Genomic DNA, 27,663 nt, shown 5'->3' with positions numbered 1-27,663 from the left:
TCTTGTTACAAATGTCAGGATATCATTCTTTTCATTGGCTGAGTAGCATTCCATAATTTTCTTTATTTAGTCATCAGTTGATGGACATCTGGGTTGATTCCATATCTTAGCTTTTGTGAATTAAGCTGTTATAACATGGGGGTACAGATAACTCTTTTATATGCCAATTTCATTTCATTTGGGTATACTCCCAGGAATGGGATGGCTGAGTCATATGATAGACTTTCATCAAAGGATGTATTTTCAGTTCTACTGGAAGAATAAGTTTTTATTATCTATTACACAGCATGGTGACCATAGTTAATATGACATATATCTCAAAATTGCTTAAAAATGGATTTTTGGGCCAGCGCTGTTGTGCAGTAGGTTAATCCTCTGCCTGCGGCGCCGGCATCCCATATGGGCTCTGGTTATAGTCCTGGCTGCTCCTCTTACAATCCAGCTCTCTGCTGTGGCCCGAGAAAGCAGTGGAAGATGGCCCAAGTCCTTGGGCCCCTGCACCCACGTGGGAAACCAGGAAGAAGTACCTGGCTGCTGGCTTTGGATCGGCATAGCTCCAGCCATTGCAGCCAGTGGGGAGTGAACCAACAGAAGGAAGACCTTTCTCTCTGTCTCTCCCTCTCATTGTCTCTAACTCTACCTCTCAAATAAATGTCCTCACTGCAGACAAAAATGATTAGTTGGTGAGGTGATAAATCTATAATTTGATTGACTCATTACAATATACACACTACACACTACACAGTTTGGCACATGCTCAATCGGATTTAGCCCTAATGGTAGAGTTAGAAAGGTGCCAGGGGATTACAATTCAATCCCATCAAGGTGGCATGTACCAATGCCATCTCACTAGTCCAAGTGATCAGTTTCAGTTCATAATTGATCATAATGAAAGGATTAAGAGTCAAAGGGATCACATAAACAAGACTAGTGTCTGCTAATACTAACTGATAGAATTAAAAAGGAGAGAATGATCCAAAATAGGAAGCGGGATACACAGCAGACCCATAGAATGGCAGATGTCCTAAACAGCACTCTGGCCTCAGAATCAGCCCTTAAGGCATTCGGATCTGGCTAAAAAGCCCATGAGAGTATTTCAGGCATGGAAAGCCAAGACACACTGGGAAAAAAAAAAAAAAAAAAAAAAAAAACTTAAATGAAAGATCTCTGTGAGTGAGATCCAAGTGGAAAGAACGGGCCATCAAAGAAGGAGGTACCTTTCTCTGAAGGGAGGAGAGAACTTCCACTTTGACTATGACCCTGTCTAAATAAGATCGAAGTTAGCAAACTTAAAAGGCTTCCATAGCCTTGGCAACTCATGACAAGAGCCTCGGGTGATTACTGACTCCATAAACAAGAGTGTCAATTGTTAAATCAACAACAGAAGTCACTGTGCACTTACTCCTCATGTAGGATCTCTGTCCTTAATGTGTTGTACATTGTGAATTAATGCTATAACTAGTACTCAAACAGTACTTTATACTTTGTGTTTCTGTGTGGGTGCAAACTGTTGAAATCTTTACTTAGTATATGCTAAATTGATCTTCTGTATATAAAGATAATTGAAAATGAATCTTGATGGGAGAGGGAGCAGGAGATGGGAGGATTGCGAGTGGGAGGGAGGTTATTGGGGGGAAAAGCCGCTATAATCCAAAAGTTGTACTTTGGAAATTTATATTTATTAAATAAAAGTTTTTTAAAAAACAAAAAATTATTATTTATATATACACAAGTATATATAATTTATATATAATTTATAAATACACAAGTATTTGTTAATTAAAAATAAATTAATAAAAATAAGTATATTTGTGACATGTATATTGATGAGCTTGATATAATTACTCCACAATATATACATATATCAAAATAACACACTACATTCTATAAATATACACAACTTTTTGACAGAATAAGAAAATAAGAAAGGACCTTTCATTGTATCACAGTCTTTCAAAATTTAGTACATGGCAAGATTGCATATTTATCACTATGCACATTTTAATAGGTTTCCAGACAATAGCATAAATCTTACACAATTTAAATTCTTATTATTAATGTTACATATGAATGATAAAACCTTATTTCTTAAACCACACATGCACAGAATGAAATATTAAATTTTTTTTCTAGACATGTTTTATTTCCAAAACTCACTTGATTGAGGCTTTTGAACAATGCTGTCCTATCATCGAGCATAAAATGTGGCTAAAAATTGGACTTGGTATTACTGCCCGAAAAATCAGAGAACATTTGTCTTATGAGGTAAGAGGTGTTTGTATAAACTTGTCCTTCCCTCTGAATGTAATTGGAATAAAATATTATTAGACATTATTATGTGTGAGTTTGTATTATACTTCATAAAAATAATAAACTACAAAATTGCATTTTTTCTTATAGGATTGGAACTACAAGATGCAATTAAAGCTCTGTAACATTTATGTAAGAGATATACCCAAGAGCATCAAAAGTGATATCTATGATGAAACTGTAACTGACGTTATCCTCATACATGGAGCTGTGGAAGACTGTCAGTTACGAAAAGTTTATAAGGCACCTTTCTTAATTCCTTTAACATGCCATCAGGTAAAGAAAAGTCAACCTATACCTTCAGATCAGTAGTCCACTGTCATAGCAGTCCTGGGCTTTCACCCCTCCATCCTCCATTTTCCCCCACCATTCCATAAGCACCACCCATACCCATACCCATATAAGTCCATACACATGGTCTTCACTGACTGCTTTGGCACGCTGCAGCCCAAGCAAAAGCTGTTCTCATTCAATGACGATGAAGCGGTCCAATCTGCACAGACATTTGGGTCACAGATTTTTGGTGCATCTGTACATAGTAAAAGAGGGCCTACTTAACCTCAGGAGATATCTTAACCAAGAAGAAACAAAAAGTTATGTCAATGTAGTAATTCAATGTTACTGGCTAGATGTGAGATATGTCAATGTAGTTATGTCAATGCAGTAATTCAATGTTACTGGCTAGATGTGAGATACAAGGAAAAGACGAGATGGGAATGGGAGGGATTCTGAGACAGGAAATGATGATGAGGGATTTTCTGAGTGGACACTCCAGGACTGGTGTGTTACCATGAGAACAGTGAAGCATTCTTAAAGATGGTGCTCTGTGCCTCTGTTCCTGAACACATAATAACAGAGCTTTGGTGTTGGGGCTGGTTGGAAATGTAGACAGCCAAGTGAGAGATTCTTGAAGCTTCCTGAAACCTGTCTGACTCTATGAGATCTGTTCACTGTGGATGGGAGTACCAACACGATTCAGAACGTGTCAAAAACAACCACAACATGGAACGGTTTCCTGAAGATCTGCTCTTTTTTAAACTTTATATTCTACTGTATTGAAAACCCTGGGTGATTTTTTAAATGGTCATTGATGATTAGATCTGGATCATTTTTCTCATTTGGAAGAGAAATGAACAAAATATTTTAGAAAATCAATGAGGGATGGGTATTTGATGCAGCAGTTAAGATGCTTCTAGGGATGTCTGTATCCCATACTGGAGTGCCTGGGTTCCAGTCTCAGCACCAGCTCTTGTCTCCAGCTTCCTGTTAATGTGCACCCTGAGCTGCAGCAGGCGATGTCTCAAGTACTTGGGTCTCTGCCACCCATTTGTGAGACCCAGATCGATACCTTGGCTCTGGTTTTGACCTGGCCCAGCCCTGACTTTTCTAGGCATTTTGGGATTGAACTGGCAGATGGAAACTCTGTGTGTGTGTGTGTGTGTGTGTTTCTGTCTTTACCTTTCAAATAAATTTTAAAAAACATAAAAATCAATGAAGATATATGAAATATGGACTTTCACAAAACCAACAAGTTCAGGAATTATAAGATATCTATCTTATTTGTGTTGATTCATTAATATTTTCCCTTTAGGGAGGATCTGAAATAGTAGCTTACAAGAGAATCATTTAATTGTATTTTTGCTCAGAATTAACTTATATTCTGTCAACTTTTAGATACAAGGCACTGAAGATTTCACAAAAGTAATGATGATTCAAACTTCAATTGATATGAAAAAATTCAGATTCAACTCTAGAAAGTATGTATCTACACGTAAAATTTCTTCTGTACCAAAATCTTTAGGTGAGTTCTATTTCTGTGAACAATTGTGAGAACAGATTTCCCTTTATAAATAGTCATATCTATTTTGGAAACAGTTATAAGCAGTATGCCTAGGACATTGAGGATTCCTCCTAGTTGTTATATTTGGTGCTCCTATGCTGAAGTTAGACTGAGAATATTGAAATTTTATTTATATTTTATTCTATAAGAATAAATATGCATAAGTTAGCAAAATGATAGGGAGAAAATTAATGAGGGAATTACTAACTCTTCCTCCAAAATCTTACACAGAAAGAACTATAGTATTGTATTATCTGAACAACAAATACATAAATCCCTGGAAGTAAATGAATAACTTTTATATAAATGCTATTATTCACACAAATTTCACATGATAAAAATCAAATCATAACAAATTATTTATTAAGCCATTGATTAAAAGTTGGTAGCTAAATTTGAGATTGATTTAAAATTGAAAAATACAGAATTAAATTATGGAATAAACAAGTATACTACAACTGAATATTTATCATTTCACCAAAAGTGAAATAATTTTCTAAAATGAAATACAGGAATTAATTTTAGGGGCTAACATTGTTGTACCGTGGATTAAGTCAGCACCTGCTGACTTAATGTGAGTACAGGTTTGAGTCCCAGCTGCTCCACTTCCAGAACAGCTCCCTGCTAATGCACTAGGGAAGGCAGCAGCAGATTGCCCAGAGCCTTGGGCTCCTGCCATCCACATGGGAGACCCGGATGGAATTTCAGGCTCCAGCCTGGCACAGTCCTAACTGTTGCAGCCATATGAGGAGTGAACTAGTGGGTAAAAGATTGATCTCTCTCTTTCCTTGCTCCTTCTCTCTAACTCTTTCAAATAAATGAAATTAATCTTTTTATTAGAAAAAGTTAATTTTATAGTGTGTCAGTAAAAATGTTATTAAGAAATAAGCAAAGAACAATTCATGAAAGAAAATATATCTTTCAAACAAAATAGAGGAAAATGTTCACAAGCTAAAATTTAAAAAAATAAGCTAAATACTTGATACACTTAATTTGTGAGTTTTCTTAAGAATTATAGTATCTACTGACCAAAAACAGTAAGGAATCTGATATATGTTCTTTCTTTACTGATACCAATATAAATTGATAAAGTAAATTTATTTAAGGATTCCAAAAGTCATAAATGTGTTTATACCCTTTGATTAAATAATATAATTCCTAGAAACTTATCATAAGTATATAAAGCAACAGAAAATAATCAGAATGCATGTATGAACAGTTAATTAAATCAACTCTATGAACGATATGATTGGATATTATATAGGCATTAAAAGTTAATTTTCCGTGTTGTGATGTGAAACAGACAAATGATAGACATCAAGTGAAATATCAGTGATTAACATTGTATTGCTAATTTTAAATTATTTTTATCTTTATTATGTTACAATGATATGATTGAATCTACATGGACACAAAATGCCATCGTCGCATCGGTCCCTACTGACCTTAAAATGCAGTACATACAAGACACAATATTGGGCCTTTCACTGTCTGTTCCTTTGCTAGCCATTTCCACTCTTTCCCCTCTGAGACCTAGTGCTACCAAACCACTAGTGGCTCACCTGACGTGGGAGAGCTGAGCCTCTACATCTACTGTTTCTTCTCTCTGGAACAGTCTCTTCCCCATTTCTCAATGTTCTCTGAAGCTACTCCTCCTTATCCTTTAAATTTCGACTTTTTCTCTGAGGAGCCATTATTGACACATCCCAATCAATAAAACTGAAAGATGTAACTCTTCGGTGCATTTCCATAGCCCAGTGTGCACAATCCTATTTTTACCATGTCATATCTTTTTGCTAGTCCATTTGCCTGTCTGCGTGTTCCACCAACTGGAAACTCCAGGAAGGCATGGGTGTGAACTCTTTTGCTTTCTTATGTATCCTCATTAGCTACTCAACACCTCTGACACTCTCAATACATATTCATGTAAACATACAGGGCGGGGGGGGTGTTAAGATGGTTTTGTTTCTCTACTTTCCACACTTTCTGGACATTCATTATAGAATCTTCATAATAGAAGCTCTTCTTAAAAATGATCTTTCCAACCCATGACCACCAGTTTCAGATCACAGATAATTAAATGTGCATGGCTTGAATGAGGTCTGATTTGATTGTTGCACTAATCGAAAACAGTGACTTGTTTCAATGATTGAACTGTTTTCCTTAAACCAGCTGCAAAGAGAATGTTGGAAGGATGTCTTCAAGAAGAAGCAAATAAGGGAGAGGTAAATTTAAAGCACTTTTTCAAAGTTTTGTATTTGGGAAAAGAGTCTGGAATTTATGGAAACTATCAATATATTTCTCTTGTTCTGAAGGAGTTCACCAGCTAATCATTTTGTAGATTTTTTAAAAAGATTTGTTATTTATCTGAAATAGAGAGAGACAGAGAGAGACAGAGAGATTGGCCATCCTCTGGTCACTCTCCAGATGGTGGCAATTGCCAGGGCTGGGCCAAGCTAAAGCCAGGAGCTTCTTCCAGGTCTCCCACGTGGGTGGTAGGGGCCCAACCACTCAGGCCATCTTCTGTTGCTGGATGTTGCTGTTGAGCTGGATCGGAAATGGTACAGCTGGATCACAAACCAGTGACCATGATAGGAACCAGGCCCCATCATTTTGTAGACTGGGGTATGGAGAGTTTCTATTATTGAAGGAAATTATATTAATTTTATTTGAATATCAGTGAAGTGACAAAGAAAAGTTCAGGAGATGACGATTTGTTTTGAATCACATGAGTATCCAGCTGCTTCTCCAGGTGACCACTTGTGATGTACCCGGGCTGCTTCCACAACATCTTATGCTGACACTTAAACTCATCTGCTACCTCAACAAGGCATCTAGAACCTTCCATCCTGAAGGCAGTTTGCCTCTATATTCACAATGCCTGGCAACACCCACAAACCCTTTCTCTATCACAACCAACCTATAACTGTGGTTTTCCCTTTACAAAATGAAGAACTCCATCAAAGGCCTGCCACATCAAGCAGCTCCTTGCAAAGTGTTCTGGTCCCCCAGGCAGAGCACACAGAACTGCCATGGCCAGAAGTGTCAGTTTTTAGTCCTCTGATCCATAGACCAAAAAAGCAAAAAAAATTTTTTGGCAATTTTTAGCTATATTCATCTACTTAAAAGGCAAAGCAAGAGAGAAGAGAGAAAGAGAAATCTATTTGCCGGATCAGTCCCAAAATGCCTACAACATCCAGGGCTGGGCCAGGCCAAAATCAGACGGCTGGAACTCCATCAGAGTCTTCCACGTGGGTGGCAGGTACCAAGCATTTGGTTGGTCATCTGCTGCCTCCCAGCAGGCATTAGAGGCAAGCTCAATTGGAAGTAGAGCAGAGACTCCAATATGGGATGCAGTTTTCCCGAGCAGTGGTTTAGCTACAACACCCACCCCTAAAATCTGCTTTATAAATTTAACCTTTATTAACAGTCTCAACATTTTCATTTCTGTTTCCTATCTCAACTTCTAGATACAAGAGTCTGAAGAATTACTTGAGGAGAATATTAACATCTAAGATGTCCTGTGGTATAAACCTCAGTGAAAATTCAGTAAGCTGCCCCCATTTCCTTCACATGAGCAGGGGTACAACTGCCCCTGGAAGCCCAGATTGAAGCCAGAAGTCCATTTACCCTTCTGTGATAGTGTGAATTATATCACTACCCACTAGCCTGTTGCTTTTTCTAATGACAGTGTTTCTAAATTCTAGATTGGAAAATTAACTTTAAAATAGGATTCCTTTATCTAGATCTCTGGAAACTATGTAGTCTCTTAGTTTTTCTCTCTCTGCCCTACTTTTTAATCTCACCTGCAGCAGTGGCTGCTTCCAGTTCAGCGGGCTATTTTTCAGGCATCCATGTACCATTGAAAGATATAAAAAAGCAGTAACTCCTGACTTCAGTTCTCAATTATTTATGGTCTAGATAAGACAAAATACACAAGGATAAAGTTAAATCACAAGATACGTATGGATTGTACCCAGTGAATCTAAAGGAATCCAAAAGAGCCATGGCTGACTATGGAGATGGAACAGAGTATTCGTGGAGAAGGGAAGAGGATTTTCAGAATAGAGGACATGGAGGGCGAGACCACCGGGAATAATGCCTGCCACAGTCTGACAGTCGCTTGTTCAAAATGTCAGGGAGTTAGCTGTGTGTGCATGCCCGTTATGTGACTTTATGTTACATAAATGATATCACTGGGTTTAAAAATAAAACTCACCAGCTAACTAGGTTTATCTCCATTTAAAAGAAATGCAAACCTTACATGGCTCCTCCTATGACAGACTATATCTAAATACAGTTTTAAATACCAACAATATACTGAAAAATTATGTGTGATAATTGCTTGCAGTATGATTCGTACCTTTACTTTGGAAAATGTATACAGCATGATTAAGAAAACATGGGGATTCCAACCAGTAAACCTGAGCAGCCAACTCAAGCAAAGACAATTCCTAACATAAGGTGAAAATAGTAGCCTAAGAAATGCAAAAGTAATCAAGGGGAAGTAGTAATAGTTGTTTTTTTTTAAATTAACAAAATTTTTATTCAATAGTGACATCTATTTCCTGTGAGATAGATGAAAATTGAGTGATACTTGTTTTCTCATATTTTGCTGGAAGATGAGTCAAGCTGATTTGTAAAAAACATAAAAATTCTCATAAACTTTGATTCAGTGATTCTACTTCTGGGAATCAATCCAAAAGAAAGAATGCAAAGCATTAAAATAGACATGGTGTTTGGCATGGTGGTTAAGACACTGCTTAGGACGCTTGCATCCCATATCAGACTGATTGGGTTTGAGTACCAGTTGTTTCCAATTCCAGGTCCGCTAATGTACATCCTGGGAGGCAGAAGGTAATGGTCACCTGTATGGGAGACTCAGGTTGAGTTCTGAGATCCTGGCTCCCACTTTGCCCAGCCCTGGCTGTTGTAGGCAATGGGAAGTGAACCAGTGGATGGATGATTGCTCTGTCTCTCTCCTCTTGCTGTCTCTTGGCCTTTAAAATAAATTTTAAAAAATTTTTAAAAAGAATATATGTAGAAAATGCCCATGGAATTCCTTTTATTATTATTATTATTACACAGTTAGACAGTGAGAGAGAGAGAAAGGTCTTCCTTCCGTTGGTTCACCCCCCAAATGGCTGCCACAGCAGGCGCGCTGCGCCGATCTGAAGCCAGGAGCCAGGTGCTTCCTCCTGGTCTCCCATGGGGGTGCAGGGAGGGGCCCAAGCACTTGGGCCATCCTCCACTGCACTCCTGGGCCACAGCAGAGAGCCGGACTGGAAGAGGAGCAACCGGGACTAGAACCCGGTGCCCATATGGGATGCTGGTGCCACAGGTGGAGGATTAACCAAGTGAGCCACGGCACCGGCCCTGGAATTCCTTTTTCTAATGGCAAAAATTAAAAAGAGTCCAGATATCCAACAATGAGTAGTTTCACTACAGAATATCCATACAGGGAAATATAATACTATTGTTAAAAAGGTTGGTTGTGCCGGCGCCGTAGCTCAATAGGCTAATCCTCCACCTTGCGGCGCCGGCACACCGGGTTCTAGTCCCGGTCGGGGCGCCGGATTCTGTCCCGGTTGCCCCTCTTCCAGGCCAGCTCTCTGCTATGGCCAGGGAGTGCAGTGGAGGATGGCCCAGGTGCTTGGGCCCTGCACCCCATGGGAGACCAGGAAAAGCACTTGGATCCTGGCTCCTGCCATCGGATCAGCGCGGTGCGCCGGCTGCAGCGGCGGCCATTGGAGGGTGAACCAACGGCAAAGGAAGACCTTTCTCTCTCTGTCTCTCTCACTGTCCACTCTGCCTGTCAAAAATAAAAAAAATAAAAATAAAAATAAAAAAAAAAAAGGTTGGTTGTATAATTCAATGTAAAACATAAAGAGGAAAACAAAACATAGAAAAACAACAAATTCCAACATGTAAAATTGTTAGAAAAGATAAATCCAAGTGACTAAATTATAGTTCTAGAAGGGTGAAATTAGGAGTGGTTTTGTTCACCTTTCTTATTTTATGTAACTCTATTGTTCTTATCCTGAAAAACCTAATTATAAAACCATTAAGTGATATTGAAATAGAAATCACTTGCAAGTTCTCTGTTCCTTTCTACTTCCCTATAAACTCAGCAGCACTGGTGATGGAAAGGGAAGTGGGACCTGCTTGGCCTGAAGCTCGGTGAGTGAGAATGGCCCATGTCTGTGTTGCCCACCATGGAAAGCCCTCCTCCTGGTAACACATAAGCCACCTCTACCCAGTCCAGCAGGTCCCATTGGCTTCCAACATTGCCAATGAGAGATGTTTCTTGTGACGGTGAAACTGACTCCAGTGCATCCTGTTCCAGGTTGTAGGTCAGGGTTGAAAGATTCCATAGTTCTCTGAATTTTGATGGTGTTCTCTCTTCTGTTAGGAGTGATGGACAAGTTTGTTGAGAAGACTGAAGCACATCCCGGTGCTGCTGTTATAAAAGGCCTCCCCTGGCTGAGCCACAATCTCTTCCATGGAGAGGAGGCGACTTCCAGGCAAACCTGTGCAGATGTTCCTGGTGCCATGCAGGAAGGAAGTCTGGACCATGGCACCAGCCAGTTCAAATATATTTTTTCCCAAAATTTCCTTAGTTGAAAGTAATTATTTTTTTTAAATATCCCAAACATCTCAGAAAAGCTTGGTGTAAATTTTAGTCTTAGAGCCAGGAAATAAGCTTTTACAATGGATAGAGTCTGCATATGCTCAAGTCTCCTTGAGCAATATGGTTTGATTCATTTTATGAAAAATACAATACTATTAAAGTATGTTCTAAATGTCGCTTTCAATCCACATACTGATTTTTGGCTGTTGTCTTATTTCACTTTTCTTGGGCACTCTCCAAGATTTACTGTAGTAAAGAATGAAAATTATTTCAGACTGAACCCTACTCCTGTAAGTCAGCCCAAATTCCCCAGTATACACTTTATCTACCACTATATTCACAACATGGAGTACAACACCTGACACTTCATTTTAGAAAATATTCTCAACACTTAAGAATTAGTAGGGTAGATGCTGTGGCATACATGATAAAGCCATCGCCTGCAGTGTTGGCATCCCATATGGTTGCCGGCTATAGTCCCAGCTGTTCCACTTCCCATCCAGCTCTCTGCTATGGCCTGGGAATGCAGTAGAAGATGGCCTAAGTCCTCAGGCCCCTGTACCTGCATGGGAGACCCAGAAGAAGCTCCTGGCTCCTGGCTTCGGATCGGTGCAATTCTGGCTGTTGCAGCCATCTAGGGAGTTAGCCAGCAGATGGAAGGCTTGCTCGCTCACTCTCTCTCTCTCCTTCTCTCTGTCTCTCCTTTTCTGTGTAACTTTTTCAAATAAATAAATAAATCTTTAAAAAAAAAAAAACTAGTGTGTTTTCTCGGTATGCTAAGTGCATCCCACATGCTCTACAGCTGTGATTAATTTAACTTTTACAATCATATAAAGTAGGTACCATGTATCCCAACATAGAAATGAGTAAACAGAAAAGTGAGCTTGAATAATTAACAGAAAACCTTACAGCTGGTAAGAGGCAGGGTAGAGACTTGAAAACAAGAATAACATTTATCCCCCCACCCCAGTTTGGTAAACCCTAAGTAAATACCTGAATGAGTAATCAATATTTAAATGTATGTCTACAGGGCCACACTTCCTCCTAGGGCTTGGGAAATCTGAACATTATGACAAAAAAACCATTGTGGGCACAGTTTTAATAGCTAAGTGTAGAAACTCCAGTTACAAGAGTATACCCGTGGAAAACCCAACTTGGTTTGTTCCTTGCGGGAAAGTCAAATTGAACTACAATGAGTTTTGTTCAAAACTAACCTCAGTCTTTTTATAGAGCAGCCACTACAGTGTTTGAGGGACCCCATTAATGAGCACTCCTCCACTCCTGAGTTCTGAACTAACTCAAAACTAAGACAGAGGATTAAGGCAGCTAGAAATTAAAACACACACAAACCCACCATTATTACCAACTGAGTTGACCTAAGAAAATGTAGTTGTCTTCCTTGAAAGGATTGACTACAGTAGGCATTTATCATTATCATCAATGTCTAAGTGAGAACAGCAGAATACACAAAGTTTCTAAGGGTAAATTCACTCCCAGAAAACACCAGGCAGATGGATCTGCAGAAAGAATATGCAAGTTCTGTCTCCAGTTCATTAACCCAATTAGCGGCTGCACCTTAAGGGAATGCAAAGAAGGTGGACACAGGCCATGCACGTGAGGCCAAGAGTTCGACCCTGAATCTTGGACAAGCACCAGGACAAGGAAGGAATGCTCTTGGCCAACAGCAGCTCTCACTCACAGGGAGCTTAGTACGTGATCTTTAGACGTCATTCTGAGTGTTGACAGTAGCTCATGCAGTCATCACGTGGATTTTAGGAGGCAAGTGCCATCAGTGGCCTCATTCTACAGAGGTCTTCTGAAGGGAATCAGAATAGGGTAGTGTTGGGTCAGGGGTTCAGCCTAGTGGATATGATGCCCAAATCAGAAGACCTGGGACTGTGTTCTGGTTCCAGCTCCCTATTAAAGCAGATCCTGGGAGGCAGCAGGTGATGGCTCATGAAGTCAAGTTCCTGCCAAACTCAGGAGCAATCTGAACTGATTTCCTGGCTCCTGGCTTCCACCTGGAACAGCCCTAACCTAGCCCTACCTATTGCATTTGGGGAGTGAACCAGCAGATGGGAGAGACAGACTTCCTTCCTTCCTTCCTTCCTTCCTTCCTTCCTTCCTTCCTTTCCCTCCCTCCTCCCTCCCTCCTCCCTCCCTGCCTGCTTCCCTTTAAATAGATCTTCTCAAAAATAGGGAAATCTTAACTAAGCTATTATACCCCTGGACCTACAAGAAGTCTCAAACACTTTTTTCCTATCACAAAATGCAGGATAATTTTCCTTCTAAGTAGTTCTCCTAGCTCTCTTTTTTCATTCTTTTACAAATGTCAAAAATGACTAGACTAGGGCTGAAATTATCCCATCCCTGTCTTTGAAATTGAAGAGGTTTCGTAAGATCAGCCTACCCTAAAGGCCTCTGACCTGCGTGGTAGTTGAGACCTGCCAGAGTTCCAAAGCTATGTAAGAACTAGGAAGCTGTGACATACTCCAATCATGCACATACACCACACAGCACTGACATTGGATAATGGAGACCAGAGTTCAAAGCCAAGTTCACCTTTCAACCAGTATTAGATAGTGCTATTCAAACCTTTTTGCATTTACATCCCCATTACTGTTGAGACATTCTTCAGCAAGTCACTTGACTTCTATGAAGCTGGTGTGCTCATCTACAAAATAAAGGAGACAGTATTTATCTCAGTGAATTCTTCATTAATGAACGGGAAATAGCATCTATAGCATTTAAGGTAGTGCCTGAATAGTTAGAAAGCTCTCAAAAATTGGTCATTTGATTATATTAACCTCTAATTGTAGAAATATAGAAAAACTGTCTCCATGTTGGTCACTAGTTCTTTAAAAGTTAGGAAAGTAAATTCATGTATTTATGTTTTAAAGCATCATCCAAAAGTTGTGCTTTTGAAATTTATATTTATTATGCAAAAGTTTTCTTAAAAAAGCATCTTTTTATTGAATATTCAGTATTTATTTAGTACTTATTTATCTAGAGAGACAGACCGTGATCTCCCATTCAGTCATTCACCCTCCAAATGCCTGAAATAGCCAGGGCTGGGCCAGGCTAAAATCAGGAGCCCCAAACTCAATCTGAGTCTCTACCATGGGTGGCAGGAATCTATCACATGAGCTATTACTTACTAGTTCACAGAGTATGCCTTAACAGGAAGCCAGGGTAAGAAGCAGAGCCAAGGCTCAAACCTAGGCACTCCTACACGGAACATAGACATCCGAGTGGTATCCTAACCTCTGCACCTAATGTCCACCCAGGAAAGTAAATTTACATATCCTGACACTGTCACCAGCTTACAAATGGGCAGCCTTTATTTCCAATTCAATTCATAGAATGTCTTGTATATGTTATGTACTGGGAAAAATACTGAGAAGAACAAAGAGAATTTATGACTCAAAGAGTTGTTATTTAGGTGTTTTGTGTGCATGTGTGTTGTTGTACTCTTCATCGTGGTGCAAAGGTAGACTCTTTAGTCCTGGGTCAGTTTTACAGCAGTAAGTGTGTATGTGACGTCCTTCCTGCTCTGCCCGTCACCTTACCTTACGCAATCATACGCAAGTTTTATCACCAGTAGCTACCACTTCCACAGCTCAGCTTCTCCATCTAGTGGCCTGTGTAAGACTGAAACTTCCAATTTAGGGAGCAACGCTCAACCTTTCCTTGAATTACAGTGGGCAGGTCATTCCCAGCCATCACCCCTACCCTGTTCAATGCCGGGACCCAAAGAACCCTAGGGGCAACACTGGCACTGCCTCAGCCACCCACGAGGGGGCGTGCGTGTAGTCTGCCCAAGCTGCCCCACCCAGGGTCTGGCGTACCTCCATTCGCACAGGTGAGCAGGCCAGAATAACCCTGCTGGCTGGCTGGACACCTGTCTGCTTCCTGTCTCCTCCACAATGCTGAGACACTCAGGTCATCTGCACCTGGCCTCCAGGTTGCACAAAAGGCGCTGAGGTCGACCAGAAGGGCATTTTTAGATTGGCTCGATGTTTCTCTTGAAGGGAAGATGGAAGCTAAAGGATGGATAGTGCATCCAAGACTTCTTCAGATTCTCTGTTTCTCTGTCTCTAGCATTCTCTTTCACACACACCTCTTCTCCCACACTCAAAATAGCAGACCGTTGATTTATCCTAGTTTGTTTTGTTTTGTTTTGTTTTTTCTGCACAGAGAACAAGCTTCAGGTAACTTGGAAGACATGTTCTGGTGTGCATTGTAATTATCTGGTCCGGAGATGCAAGTGGTTTTAAATGAGGAAGCTAGGGGAAATAGAATAGGGCACCCACAGATTCTTAGAACTATATGCAGTAGACACCCCTAAAGTTTATAGGACCATTGTTAAGAGTTTTATCTCTCATTTCACTTGCTTCATTTCATTTACTAATAACAGGCTTTTCCTGAGTTTGAGATATTCTCAAAATAAGAAAATCTGCCACCCTAACAGCTTTCCTAACTAAATACTTGAGGGACTAGTGGAAAGTATATCAGGGCTACTGTCGTGCAATTATAATGAAAGACAAAATCTCCTGCCACTTTGGAAAACTCTCTCCACCAAAGAGAAGAAATAGAAAATAGCTCCATTTAAAAAAAAAAAGCTTTATTTATTTATTTGAAAGGCAGAGTTACAGAGATGCAGAGGCAGAGAGAGAGAGAGAGAGAGAGAGAGAGTCTTCCATCTGCTGGTTCACTCCCCAGACGGCCGCAATGGCTGGAGCTGGGATGATCCAAAGCCAGGAGCCAGGAGCTTTTTCCAGATCTCCCACGTGCGTGTAAGGGCTCAAGAACTTGGACCATCTTCTACTGCTTTCTCAGGCCATCTCAGAGAACTGGATTGGAAGTGGAGTGGCCAGGACTCGAACCAGCGCCCATATGGGATGCCAGCACTGGAGGTGGCAGCTTTACCTGCTACACTGCAGCGCCAGCTCCATTTTTGAGAACACATGAAAACAACCTGTAATGCAGACCATAGGCAACCCCTTAAAGAGATCACTAAAGCACAGCTCTGGCCCTTTACGTCACTAAGCAGAAACAGTCTGTGGTCTACATTTTCTCACAATCAACAACCACTAGGCCTCAAATAAAAAGATGCGACATTTGCCATTTTATCCTAAATTATCCTAATAGTCTTTAAGAAGAAAAAATACACCTGCCGTTCCTTTTTGCCCGAGATAGACGGGCAGTGCCAGGCAGGTGCCAGCTGGAGTTAGGTTTCTGTCCAACCAGCCAAAGGGGGCTATCTTACTTGATGATTCAGCTTCAAAGACATGGCTTCTGTCTCCTCCAGGAAGCACTCCTGGGTTGTTAAAAAGCTTTCCATGTGTTTCAAGAGGGAAATAAACAAGTTTTCTAAAGCAAAAAGAAAAACATAAGTCGACAAGTTTTCTGAAGATTTTTTTAAGCAAAAGAAGGCACCAAGTCTCTTCCCTTATTTCAGTCAGGAGAATCCAGCTCATTTTAATTTGTATTTTCCCTCAGCAAACCAGAACATGGTAACTCTATCTTCTGCCTCTTGCCTCAGTTCGGGGGAACTAGTAGCACCCTCTCTAGCACCAGCAGCCCCTCCTTATTCCAAATCCTGTCCCTCTCCAAGGCGGTGACTCGCCACCTCTCTCATTTGTAACCAGATATCATGCTGTGGCATCCCAGGCTGGGCAGGAGACCTCCGTGTGTTCTGCGTCCTGTCCCAACACTGTCTTGTCAGTATCTGTTGTCCCTGCCAGCCATTCTAGTAGGTGTGCAAAGAGGCTGCGGTGTGGTCCTGATTTACATTTCCCTAACGGCTGTGACCGGCTGTGACCGTGATGTTGAGTCTCTTTGGCTGCAAATTTTTGCTTTCTGTATAGTGGCCCCGGTGAGGGGTCTGTTCAAACATTTGGCCCATTCTGTTCCTGGGGGTTGTTTTTTCATGAGTGGGTTGCAAGGGTTCTTCATAGCTTCTATTTCTACTACCCTGTGGTTTGACTTTGGGTTAACTTTGTTTCCTCCTCTGGCTATTCTGAGACAAGGTGATTTTATAAACGTAAGCGTCTCACGTGGGAAAACTTGCCCAGCTGGGCTGGTGTGGCACCGTGGGCTTCCCCTGGGACCCGAAGCCCTCCCTGACCCACAGCTTCTGGCTGCGGCCAACAGCGCTGTCCACGCAAGCCCTGGCCTGAGGACGCCCTGCACGTGAGCGCCTCCCGGGCTCCTCCCCGGCCACTCCTTCCTTTAGCACAGGCGCTCTGCCGGCCCCAGCTCGTCTCTCTCAGAGCCACGCAGCGCCTTCTCCACCACAGCAGCTGCTTTGGCAGAGCCCAGGCCCCACGCCCCGGAGGGAAGTGGTAAAGAACCCGAGGATGGGGAACTTTCCACGGAGGGAAAGCCGGTGAGTCCAGATGCCCCACAGCGCGCAGAGAGAGGGGCAGGGCGGTGTACGGCTGCCCCTGGGGGTGTCGGGAATTGGTAAGGAACCTGACCAGAATCCAGTGTCGCATGAAATTCCTTATAGGTGTTGCCTTCTCCCTGCAGTCGCAGCCAGCAGCTGGTAGCCAGGAGCCGGGATGTGAGAACACTGACTTCCTCCAAGGAGGACTTTGTAACAGGGACCGCCTAAGGAACAGAGAACTTTCTCCAGGCCTGGGGAGGGGGTGTGCCTGACCTCTGAATGCTGCACAAGAATTCAGATACCCATCCCTTTTCTCACCATTAAAGTTTGTCTAGGGCCTATAAAGAGCCTCCTGCTACTTCCAGCCTCCTTGGATCCACACTTCTCAGAAGCAGGGGGACAGAGAGAGATCATCTAAGTAGGTGGAGCACTTGGCTTAACTGTCATTTTTGTAAAGATTTATTTATTTATTTGAAAGGCAGAGTTATAGAGGTAGAGAGAGACAGAGAGAAAGGGAGAGTGAGAACAAGCGAGAGAGGGGGGTGGTCTTTCATCAGCAGGTTCACTCCGCAATGGCCATAGCTGCGCCAATCCGAAGCCAGGAGATAGGAGCTTCTTCTAGGCCTCCCATTCGGCTGCAGGGGCCCAAGGACTTGGGTCATTGTCTGCTGCTTTCCCAGGTCACTAGCAGGGAGCTGATCAGAAGTGGAGTAGACAGGACTTGGTAACTTCACCCGCTGAGCCACAGCACTGGCCCTGGCTTAACTGTCCTGAACCTCAGTTTCTTTGTTTTCATTGGAAATCATAATAATACAGTATCCACCCTGGAGGATTCTAGTGTATATGTTGTTAGCATAGTGCCTGACATATAGTACGAGATAATAATTAGAAAATAGTCTCATTTTTAAGGCCATTATCTTCATGACTGTCCGAGCAACTCCTGTTTAAAAAAAAAAGTAATATCACTAAAACCAAGAAAATTCCTAGGTTAGAAGGTAGACTGGTCTATAAAAAATGAGCTAGGAGCCAGCGCTGTGGCACAGTGGGTTAACAACCTGGCCTGAAGCACCAGCATCACATATGGGCGCTGGTTCAAGACCCAACTGCTCCACTTCTGATCCAGCTCTCTGCTATGGCCTGGGAAAGCAGTAAAAGATGGCCCAAGTCCTTGGGCCTCTGCATGTGCATGGGAGACCTGGAAGAAACTCCAGGCTCCTGGCTCCTGGCTTCGAATCGGCACAGCTTCAGCCATTACAGCCAAGTGGGAAGTGAACCATCAGATGGAAGACCTCTCTCTCTCTCTCTGCCTCTCCTCTCTCTGTGTAACTCTGACTTGGAAATAAATAAATCTTAAAAAAAAAAAAAAAAAAAAAAAAAAAAGAACTGGCCAGGGAGGGTATTTATAGGATTATGCTTTGTGACTCGGTTTCTGCCACTACAAAGTAGAATACAGGAAAAGTGTGTTCCTTGCTCAGAGGAGCCTTGGGGATCGCAAGGATCACTTCATCCCCTTCCTGAGCATCAATGTTGTCTAAGAAATCTCCACCTTGAGTACCCAGAGCCCTTGGTCAGACAATCTTCCACCCCAGCACTCTTCAGCAAAACCAGCGCACTTCCCCACCACACATACGCAGGTCCTGGAGCTGTATCAGACAGGAAAGCAAGGAGTCTCGGCCCCACTCGGAACACTGATAGTCTCAGGGGCACGAGGCGGACTCCTGGACATTTGGAAAGAAGTGATTTATGATCACACGTGGATGGCGGACATTGGAGGAAATGAGTGGGCTGTGGTTGTGGCAATGGAGAGAGAGATCAGATCAGAGATAGACTGGTGTACGCTTAGGAGCGAACATTAACAGGTGCACAGAGGCAATTCCAGGGTTACACACAAATAATAGAAGTGAAGAAAAGTCTAAAAAAATTTAAAATGGGGAAATGGGGGGCCTGAGGAGGAACTCCTTAGTCAATTTCTGATGTGTTGAGTTTTAGGTGGCAGCAGGACACTCAGCAGATGCCTTGGAACCTGAGACTCCAGAACGCCAAGCAGAGAGCATCCAGGTGAGAGCAGACTCGCCAGAATCCTTCCGGCCTTTGCCCTGGCAGAAGGAAATCTCTGGGTTTGTCAGCCACCCACCGCCATGACAGAGGTACCTGCTTTAGACTCAGCAGAAGTTGGAACAGTGTTAAATTGGAAGACAGGACAGAAAATAAAGACACTTGGAAACTTTAGACCAGGGATGTGCTAATTTGCTGGAAGTCAAGTGTAACCCCTAGCAGTAAAATAAGGGGTCCTTTTTGCTGCTGTCACTTTGTTTGCCTACCACAAGCGCCTTTGTACTCAAGCTGCACCCTAGCCATTTGATTTTGAGCCCTAGGTTTCTGCTTCTGAGGTGGTCTCTCTCACATGGGACAGCTGTTGAAAGGTTTATGGAAAGGCTCTTGTGATTATCCTGATGTTGTCAATCAATCCTTTCTGACCAGGCCTTTTGAATAGTCCAGCCCTAAAGAATTCCATAAGGAAGAGAATCACTAAGATAGTCAACTAGCATCCCAGGATGCTACATCCCAAAGAGTAGCAAAGCCGGGTGTCCTATGGCCTGTGGAGTTATTTGCACTTTTCTTATAGTTTCAAGAGCTTTTGAAAGGATAGCACCTATAAAATAAGCATTGTGCCGAGGCTCATGAAGACATGATCCTCCCCAACAGGGAGCATTTCTTCAGTGCAACCTTTTTGGGGAGGTATGACTGGGCACATGTTAAGGAATACAGTCCAGCTGATGAAACGTTATGAGAAGGGCCTTGGGCATCATAACAAGGCAGAAACTGGGTGGACTGGGAGCCTGGGAAACTTTGTAAAATAGACAAGACTCTGGAATCGCTGGCATGTAGCCTGATGTCATAGAGATTTATCTGGTCTGCTTCCTGTAGGTTGCTTGAACCCATCCCAAACCCAGACATCCGTATTGAAATGCAAGGATATGTTGCACTAAAGTTGAGTAGGGAAACCATCCAGCTTACAAGTCACTTTGGCCCACATCTAACTTTATCTGATCCTTACAACCTCAGTTGTAAGGTAAACAGTATGCACCCTCATTTTGTATATTAAGGAACTGGCTCAAAGAGTTCAGAGTTTAATCAGTAGCTCAAAATCAACCATTTCCTTTAATTTCATGGTCGTATCTCTTCAGTGGAGTTAGTTTCTCAGCATTGGTGTGATTAAGTAGTTCTTTGTGATCGTTCTTGCAGGAGTTGTAAGTCTTAGACTCTCTGTTGCTATTCCGAAATGCCTGAGACTGGGTAAAAAGAACAAAAGCTCATTTGGTTCACAGTTTCGGAGGCTTGGAAATGCAAGAGCTTGGCATCTTGTGAGTGTCCTCTTGCCGCAGCATAATGTGGCAGAGGACATCGCATGGCAAGATGAAGCAAGTGTGTTAGCCCGAGTCTCTCTTTCTGCTCTTATAAAGCCACCAGTGCATCATGGGGACACCACGCTCATGACCTCCTCTCATATTTGTTGCCTCTCAAAGGACCCACTTCCAAATCTAGGGACTAAGTTTCAAACACATGAACTTTCAGGAGACACATTCAAACCATAGAAGTCAGTGTGGCTCAAAGGCACCTGACGCCATTCTGACGAAGAAAACCTGTAGTTAGGGCCTCTTGGCCCTGAAGGCTGTGGTGAATCACAGACCGGAAAGGTCATCAGAACGCTTATCCAAGGTCAAGGTCCAGTCAGCTGCTCCTCTACTATCCCTTCTAAGGGAACCCTGTGGGAAGATGCTTTTGGATGGTGTTTAATTTTTTTGTGGTGTAAGTGGCCCAGGTAGTACTGTATAAAATGCTTCCCATTCAACCACATAGTCCATTGAGTATGCCTCAAATTCAGAAGGATAGATAGGCGGACACTTAGACTTTAACCTGGAAGTCTGACTGCAGAGAGATACTAAGACTTCCTGACTTAAAAAGGATGTCTCTTATTTAGCTTTGCCACTGCAGTCAGTTAAGGTAGTCAATCTGCTTGTCTCCTACAGCAGTTGGAGCTGCTCTGTTCTTGGCTGCTCATTCCTCATTCATATCTCCTTCAAATATTTATTGAAAACACATTTGCCACGTGTTGAATATTGAGGCACACACTGGTGATTCATATCAATGAAAGAGATAAATATGGTCCCCAACCTGGTGAAGCACATGTTCTTGTGTAGGGCACAGGCACAGGAGCAGACAATCACAATATAGTGTAAATACAAGAAATGCAGGGCTCAGTGAAATCCCACACAGTTTTTGCCAAACTCATACTGAGAGAACTGACTTGTAAAATGTCCACACACTTGAACCTTGACTTCTTGTTGATCACTCTTGATCACCTCTTCATCCCCAGGGGACCAAGGGAATCACTGGCCTTGGAGATGAGCAAACCCTTTCCCCTGGCTGGAAACCCAGCAGCAAGTATTTATGGCTGATTAGGAGCTGGTAGTGCCATCCACATCTTAGAAGGCCAAAGGCATTCTCTCATGGTGGATGTGCCCTGGGACGAACGCTTGTTTCAGGAAACAGAAGGTTTTTCTGCAGAAATGGTGACGGGCAGGGAGTCCCCTTAACAGAGATGCAGAAACCAATCTTGTGATTCAGTGTTGTCTCTCTTGGGTATTTTAGATGCTGGAATCGCCACTTCGCTGAAGGGTGCTTCTGCCTTCCGTGGTGAGTGGAAAGTTGTGTTTAGGAGCTATTTCCCCAAGTGTGGTTTTGATGGGGTATTTTCTGTAAGTTACCTGTGAACTCTGGGCTGCCTGTGGCCATGGTGGAAGCCAGTTGGAGCCCAGTCACAGTCACCTGAGAGTCAACCAGGGAAGCGAGCCATCAAGTGTGGTGAGAAACAGGAACAACGGTCTCATGAGTGGTGCACTCTCCCGAAACAGGAAGGCCTCCGAGGCAAAGGCTGCAACTGGCTGCCAGCATGCACACCCAGGAGCACACATTTCTGTCTCTCGTACAGAGAACTGACAGTCACTGTGGTAATACAAATTGTCACCCAAACTGGAACGCCTTTGAGTGAAAGGGGTGCTAAAAATAGTTCATCACTGCTATGCGATTGACAATGACATTGACCTAACTGAGCAAACCAGGATATTCCCCTTAAGATGAGAGAGATGATTGATAAATATAGGTAGATGGCATTTTTCCAGGGGGTCTTATATACAGAATGCTCTTATGGAAGGTGTGTGTGTGTGTGTGTGTGTGTTGGAGATCACAGATTAGGACTGGGAACAAAAATAATCTGAGCTCCTTCACTGACAAACTGAGAGTTTGTCAGGAAAAAAAAAAATCATTCAATAAAGTAACCTATAGGATCACCACAGTTCTCCATCTATGAATCAATTCCATGTCAGATTCACAAAAGGGATGAGGGAGGAAAGAGAGAAAGAAAGAAGGAAGCACAAGAATATGTATGTTTCCACCTAGCCTTCTCTCTCATTCTTTCTTCTTCTCTATTCTCTGTGCTGAAGGAGGTGCTGTAAGTGGTATATGACTTTAACAAGTTGTGGAGTTTGTTCACCGCTTCTGCATATCGAAACAACCAACTGACTGTCCCTTCCTTCTACAGGAAAAAAATATGCATTTTCAAAGCAAGACAAGATTCCCAAAAAGAAAGTAAGTCATTGCTTTCCCATCATTTTCCCTTTTGAGGGAGGGTCTTCCATTCCCACGCCGCCCCTTCTCTGTGCATCCCAAAAGGCATGTTTCTGAAGGCCCAGCGTTTCGTCATACTTTGTCCAATCGCATAAATGTCTTCCCCACTGGACGGGGAGCTCATTTTTTTTAAATATTTATTTATTTATTTATTTGAAAGTCTGAGTTACACAGAGAGAGGAGAGGTAGAGAGAGAGAGAGAGAGAGAGGTCTTCCATCTGATGGTTCACTCCCCAATTGACCACAACCGCCAACGCTGTGCCCATCCGAAGCCAGGAGCAAGGAGCTTCCTCCAGGTCTCCCATGTGAGTGCAGTGGCCCAAGGATTTGGGCCATCTTCCACTGCCTTCCCAAGCCATAGCAGAGAGCTGGATCAGAAGTGCAACAGCTGGGGCTAGAACCGGCGCCCATATGGGATGCCAGCGCTTCAGGCCAGGGCAGTAACTCACTGTACCACAGTGCCAGCCCCCGGGGAGCTCATTGAAGCAGGAATTGGCTTATGGATCATCCAGTTCCTCAGTCATCACCTGAGGTCTGGAGGCTGCAGGGCTTGACTGGCGACAAGAAACGCAAAGGATGGAGGCAAAAAGCAGTGATGAGAAACAGTGAAGGGAGAGAGGACACGGAGAGCACAGGGCAGGGGCAGGGCCTCCTGGCCAAGTTAAAGGTCGGGGCTTTGTTTAGAGAGCCACTGGAGGCACGGAAGGGCCTTGCAGCATCAGCTACAGTCAGATTTGCATGACAGGGATCAGCCCAGCTGCAGGGTGCAGAAGAGATTGTCGCAGGAAAGGCCAGAAGACCACCCAGGAGGCTGGGGTGATGGTCTCCAGTGACAGATCAGTGTGGAAGTCAGGGGGAGAATTCCAGACAAGGAGGGTGGTAATAGTAAGAGACAGACAGACTAAGAAAGGGTAGGTCTGAGAACGGTCCACTGCATTTCTGAAGAAAAATGGGGGAGGTTGGCTTTGTCTTCTTGGGTTTAGTGATAGCCTTGTTCATTCACAGCGAATCTTAAAAAGCCAGCCTTTTGGGGTACGGAAATGAGCAGTACAGCCCTCCCAGCCCTTGCCATTTCACCCCAGGGAATGGTGGTCCCAGGAAACCCTAATCTCCAGCAGTGTAAAATGTGATAGAAGTAAAACCTCTGATGCTAAAACTCACAGACCCTTGTCTTGGAATAACATACACAGGAGAGTATGGAAGTGTTGAGTCTGGGATGTTGGGACAGAGGGAACGGCAATCCATTTAGCACGTGGTCCCTACGCAGATATGCCCGCCTCCTGTGTAGCATCCAGTGAGGGTGTGTGTCTGCGATTAAGGGGCAGATTTGGAATAGAAGAGCAAGTGTATCCAGCCCCTTTGCTGAACGACCAAAGCCAGCTAACTTTAAGGAAGTTGGCTTTTGAAAACCTGGCCTGCACGTGTTTGCATCTACCAGCAGGTGGTGCAGGGATGGGAATGTTCAGCCCCCGAGTTTCCTCTTGACAAACTTTTCCGGAGCATCTTGTAGCCAACTCCTGCTGCCCACAGTAGAAATAGGAGCTTCCTCTCTGTGCGCTGGGTCTCCCAGAGCCCCTGTCTGCCTTCCATGCCAGCCTCTGAGCCCCTGAGGATGGGGACTGAGGAAGGAGTAGGATTTCCTATCTAAAGACTCACACTATGCCTCCCTCCACCCGGCCCCTCAGCCTGTTCCTTGCTAGGATGGACCGCGACTCCCCAGGGATGTGCTATGAGTCAGAGGGGCCACAAGGGGGCTACTCCCGGTGCTCCTGGGCTCCCCGGCTGCTTATATCCCAGTCCACTCTGGCTCCCTTCAAATCTCCCCAGGACCTGAAATTCACTGAATGTTTCATTTTTTTTTTCCTCCAGATGAAGGAATGTCATCTGCTCCCATCCAGGTAATAAGAACAGCCCTGAGCCTTTTCCTGTGATAACCATATGGAGAAGTTGCCCTCGGAGGCACCTCCTGACCCTAACTTAGAAGGTAGACTTAGATACCAGTGCTTAAACCCTGGGGCCATGTCCAGGGCCTGGTGGCAGAAGCAGCAGCACTACTTCTGTTGCAGAATTTACTGAATGCAACAACCACGTCCTAAGCACCTCCTGTATGACCGGCCACGTGCTGGGTCACGTATCATCTTACACAACTGTTACAACCACCGTATACGATTGGTGCTGTTATCTTTACCCCATTTTACAGATGAGAAAACTGAGAATAAGCGATATTCCCCCAAAGCCAGACAGCCTGCAAGAGGGCGGAGCCAAGATTCAAAACCAAAATCTACACACCTTCCCTTGTACTTTACTGCATTGCTTTTTATCTCCAGAAATTCCGGCATGAGTGTTTGCTTCTTTTTTTGGCTAGCAAATATCTCCAGAATGGGTAGCTAAATATCGTCAATCAATCACGTTAAGTATCGTTAAGCGTCATCAAAGTGTTCCCTTTCATGAGAGCAGACTGCCCCAGCGTGATGAGACCTTGGGAATTCTATGGGGTGGCCAGGGTCACTCTGGATCCCAGGGCTGTATACCCTGGCAACATGGGTACTCTGGCTGCCTTGTCTAGTAGGTGGGAGCAGTCACTTAGGAAAAAAGGCCACAAGATGGAGAGGAAGAGGTCGTGGGGCCCGACCTGTGTTGAGACTGCAGCCTCGAGGGGAATGGCAGGGGGCCAGCTCTCACTGATGCCTGCCCTCTGCCCGCAGGAGAACGGTGAGCAGACCCACCCGGAGGAGCTGTGCTACATTCTCATCAACCACAGGGTCCTCGGGGCGAGGCCCTCCGGCAGCTCTGCGGAGGAGTACTACGAGAACATCTCCCACCAGCCCGGAAAGCCTCGTGAGACTCCGGCAGCAACCGAGACTGAGTACTCACTCCTCCGTGTGCCCCCCACCCCGAGGCACCCACCTTCCCCGGAAGACGAGTATGAACTTCTCATGCCAAGCAGAATCCCCTGTCACTCCCTGCAACAGCCTCACTCGCGGATGGCCTCTTTAGAGACGTCGGTTTCCTGTTTACAATGAAGGGGTTGGACGGGCGCTCGTCTGGCACCAGCAGAAGCAGGCGTGGGGTGCAAGTCTGGCTTCCCCCAGCAACCTCTTCTGCGGAGCATGGTTTGCAAGCCACCAGCGCCCCTTATTTCCTACTCAGTGCCCCGCACCCACAGTTCAGGCAGTTATCCTGAACCCGGCTGTTTAAGAAAGCAGAGATCCTTCTTTGGTTCCAAGTGGGTTTGGACGTGCTCAGTGGTGGGAAAAGCTCCCTGGTCCCGGACAGCAGTGCGCACCACCTAGAGCCCCACTCTTCTGTTAGGGTGCGTACAGAATACCCCCATGGTTGCTCTCTGAAGTTGCGTGGAAGCTCATCCTACAAGCATACCCAAGGGGGAATTCACTCATCATACCTACCCTGCCCCTCAGCCCCCTACGCCCCACCCACCTCCACCCCCAGCCTCTGAGCTGTGTCCTTTCCATGGCCTGTTTCAACTCATTGGCCTCCCTGGCTTGGATAATTACACAGGGGGATATAGGAGGTGCTAGTGCAGCTTTTTTGTGTAATTTTAACCCGTAGGTATTTCTTCAACTTTATATTTCTCCCTGTGAATCTCTGTAAAACAATCACAGCACCTGAGAATGGAGCAGAAAGGCCTTTTGAGATCCTTCCCTCTTATTCTCCTGGGTCAAAAAGTATGATCTGCCCAGAGATATGTTAAGGTTAGAACCTGACATCCTGGCTTTCGGTTCAGTGCTACAATATACTACACAGAAGAGCCTCCAGTATTTAGTAAATGTCTATGTTGAATAGTACTATACATAAAATATGTATAAGATGTCCCCCTGAGGAAAACAATACACACACACACTCAAACACCTTCTCTGATGAGTACTTCTCTGTATGCCTAGATTACGTAGCTCCCCTCATGTTTTCCTTTGTGTTGCTAGGATTCTGTCTATAAACCAGCAGTCAGCAAAGCATAGCCCCCAAGTCCAATCTGGACCACCACTCATTTTTATAAATAAAGTTGTACTGAAGTTCAGCCACACTCACTCCTTTACATACTGTCGATCATTAGGCACCCAGAAGAAAAGCTTAAAGATATCTCCCCATATCTCATAATGTGAGATAAACTTTTATACAGATGTGTTTGGTTGTTGGTGGAACCCCTAAGATTGAATAAGATTGGAGTTGATGAACTCAAAAGTCTTCCATAGCCTTGGCAACTCATGACAAGAGCCTCGGGTGATTACTGATGCCATAAATAAGAGTGTCAATTGTTAAGTCAACAACAGGAGTCACTGTGCACTTACTCCCCGTATAGGATCTCTGTCCTTAATGTGTTGTATTATGTGAATTAACGCTATAACTAGTACTCAAACAGTACTTTACACTTTGTGTTTCTGTGTGGGTGCAAACTGTTGAAATCTTTACTTAATATGTACTAAGTTGATCTTCTGTATATAAAGATAATTGAAAATGAATCCTGATGTGACTGGGATGGGAGAGGGAGCGGGAGATGGGAGGGTTGGGGGTGGGAGGGAAGTTATTGGGGGGAAAAGCCACTGTAATCCAAAAGCTGTACTTTGGAAATTTATATTTATTAAATAAAAGTTAAAAAAAAAGAAGTGTTGAGGAAAGTAAAAAAAAGATGGTATGAAAATATTAAACCACAAATTAGATGAGTAAGGCTGAGGACAATTAGCAATTGTTAGACTATTTCTGTATTAGACTATTTCTGTATTCACACGTGTTTTCAACCTGCTGTTTTCCTGAACTCACAGCCACTGTCCTAGTTTTAGGGATGTT

General features: G+C 43.5%; 2 protein-coding genes across 2 annotated transcripts in view; both read left to right on the top strand.

The window, feature by feature from the left end:
• SLC9C1 (solute carrier family 9 member C1) overlaps positions 1-7,665 on the top strand; it is a 90,060-nt gene extending 82,395 nt beyond the window's left edge. Inside the window, exons 23-27 of the mRNA XM_008266956.5 lie at positions 2,134-2,265; positions 2,401-2,586; positions 3,985-4,111; positions 6,323-6,375; positions 7,621-7,665. Coding sequence (XP_008265178.3) covers positions 2,134-2,265; positions 2,401-2,586; positions 3,985-4,111; positions 6,323-6,375; positions 7,621-7,665 — 543 coding nt within the window. The remainder of the gene's footprint in view (positions 1-2,133; positions 2,266-2,400; positions 2,587-3,984; positions 4,112-6,322; positions 6,376-7,620) is intronic.
• Positions 7,666-17,005: 9,340 nt separating this feature from the next.
• On the top strand, positions 17,006-27,366 carry GCSAM (germinal center associated signaling and motility). Its single transcript, XM_002716843.6, has 6 exons — positions 17,006-17,172; positions 19,162-19,230; positions 21,826-21,870; positions 22,775-22,821; positions 24,730-24,758; positions 25,566-27,366. The coding sequence occupies exons 1-6, from the start codon at positions 17,144-17,146 to the stop codon at positions 25,881-25,883; spliced, it is 537 nt and encodes a 178-aa protein (XP_002716889.2). The 5' UTR covers positions 17,006-17,143; the 3' UTR covers positions 25,884-27,366.
• Positions 27,367-27,663: the final 297 nt, after the last annotated feature.

Source organism: Oryctolagus cuniculus, chromosome 4, assembly GCF_051225735.1.
Source record: "Oryctolagus cuniculus isolate XC-2025 breed Fujian yellow rabbit chromosome 4, ASM5122573v1, whole genome shotgun sequence".
NCBI lineage: Eukaryota > Metazoa > Chordata > Mammalia > Lagomorpha > Leporidae > Oryctolagus > Oryctolagus cuniculus.
The sequence above is the reverse complement of the archived record's forward strand: the minus strand, read 5'-3'. Positions and strand labels throughout refer to the sequence as shown.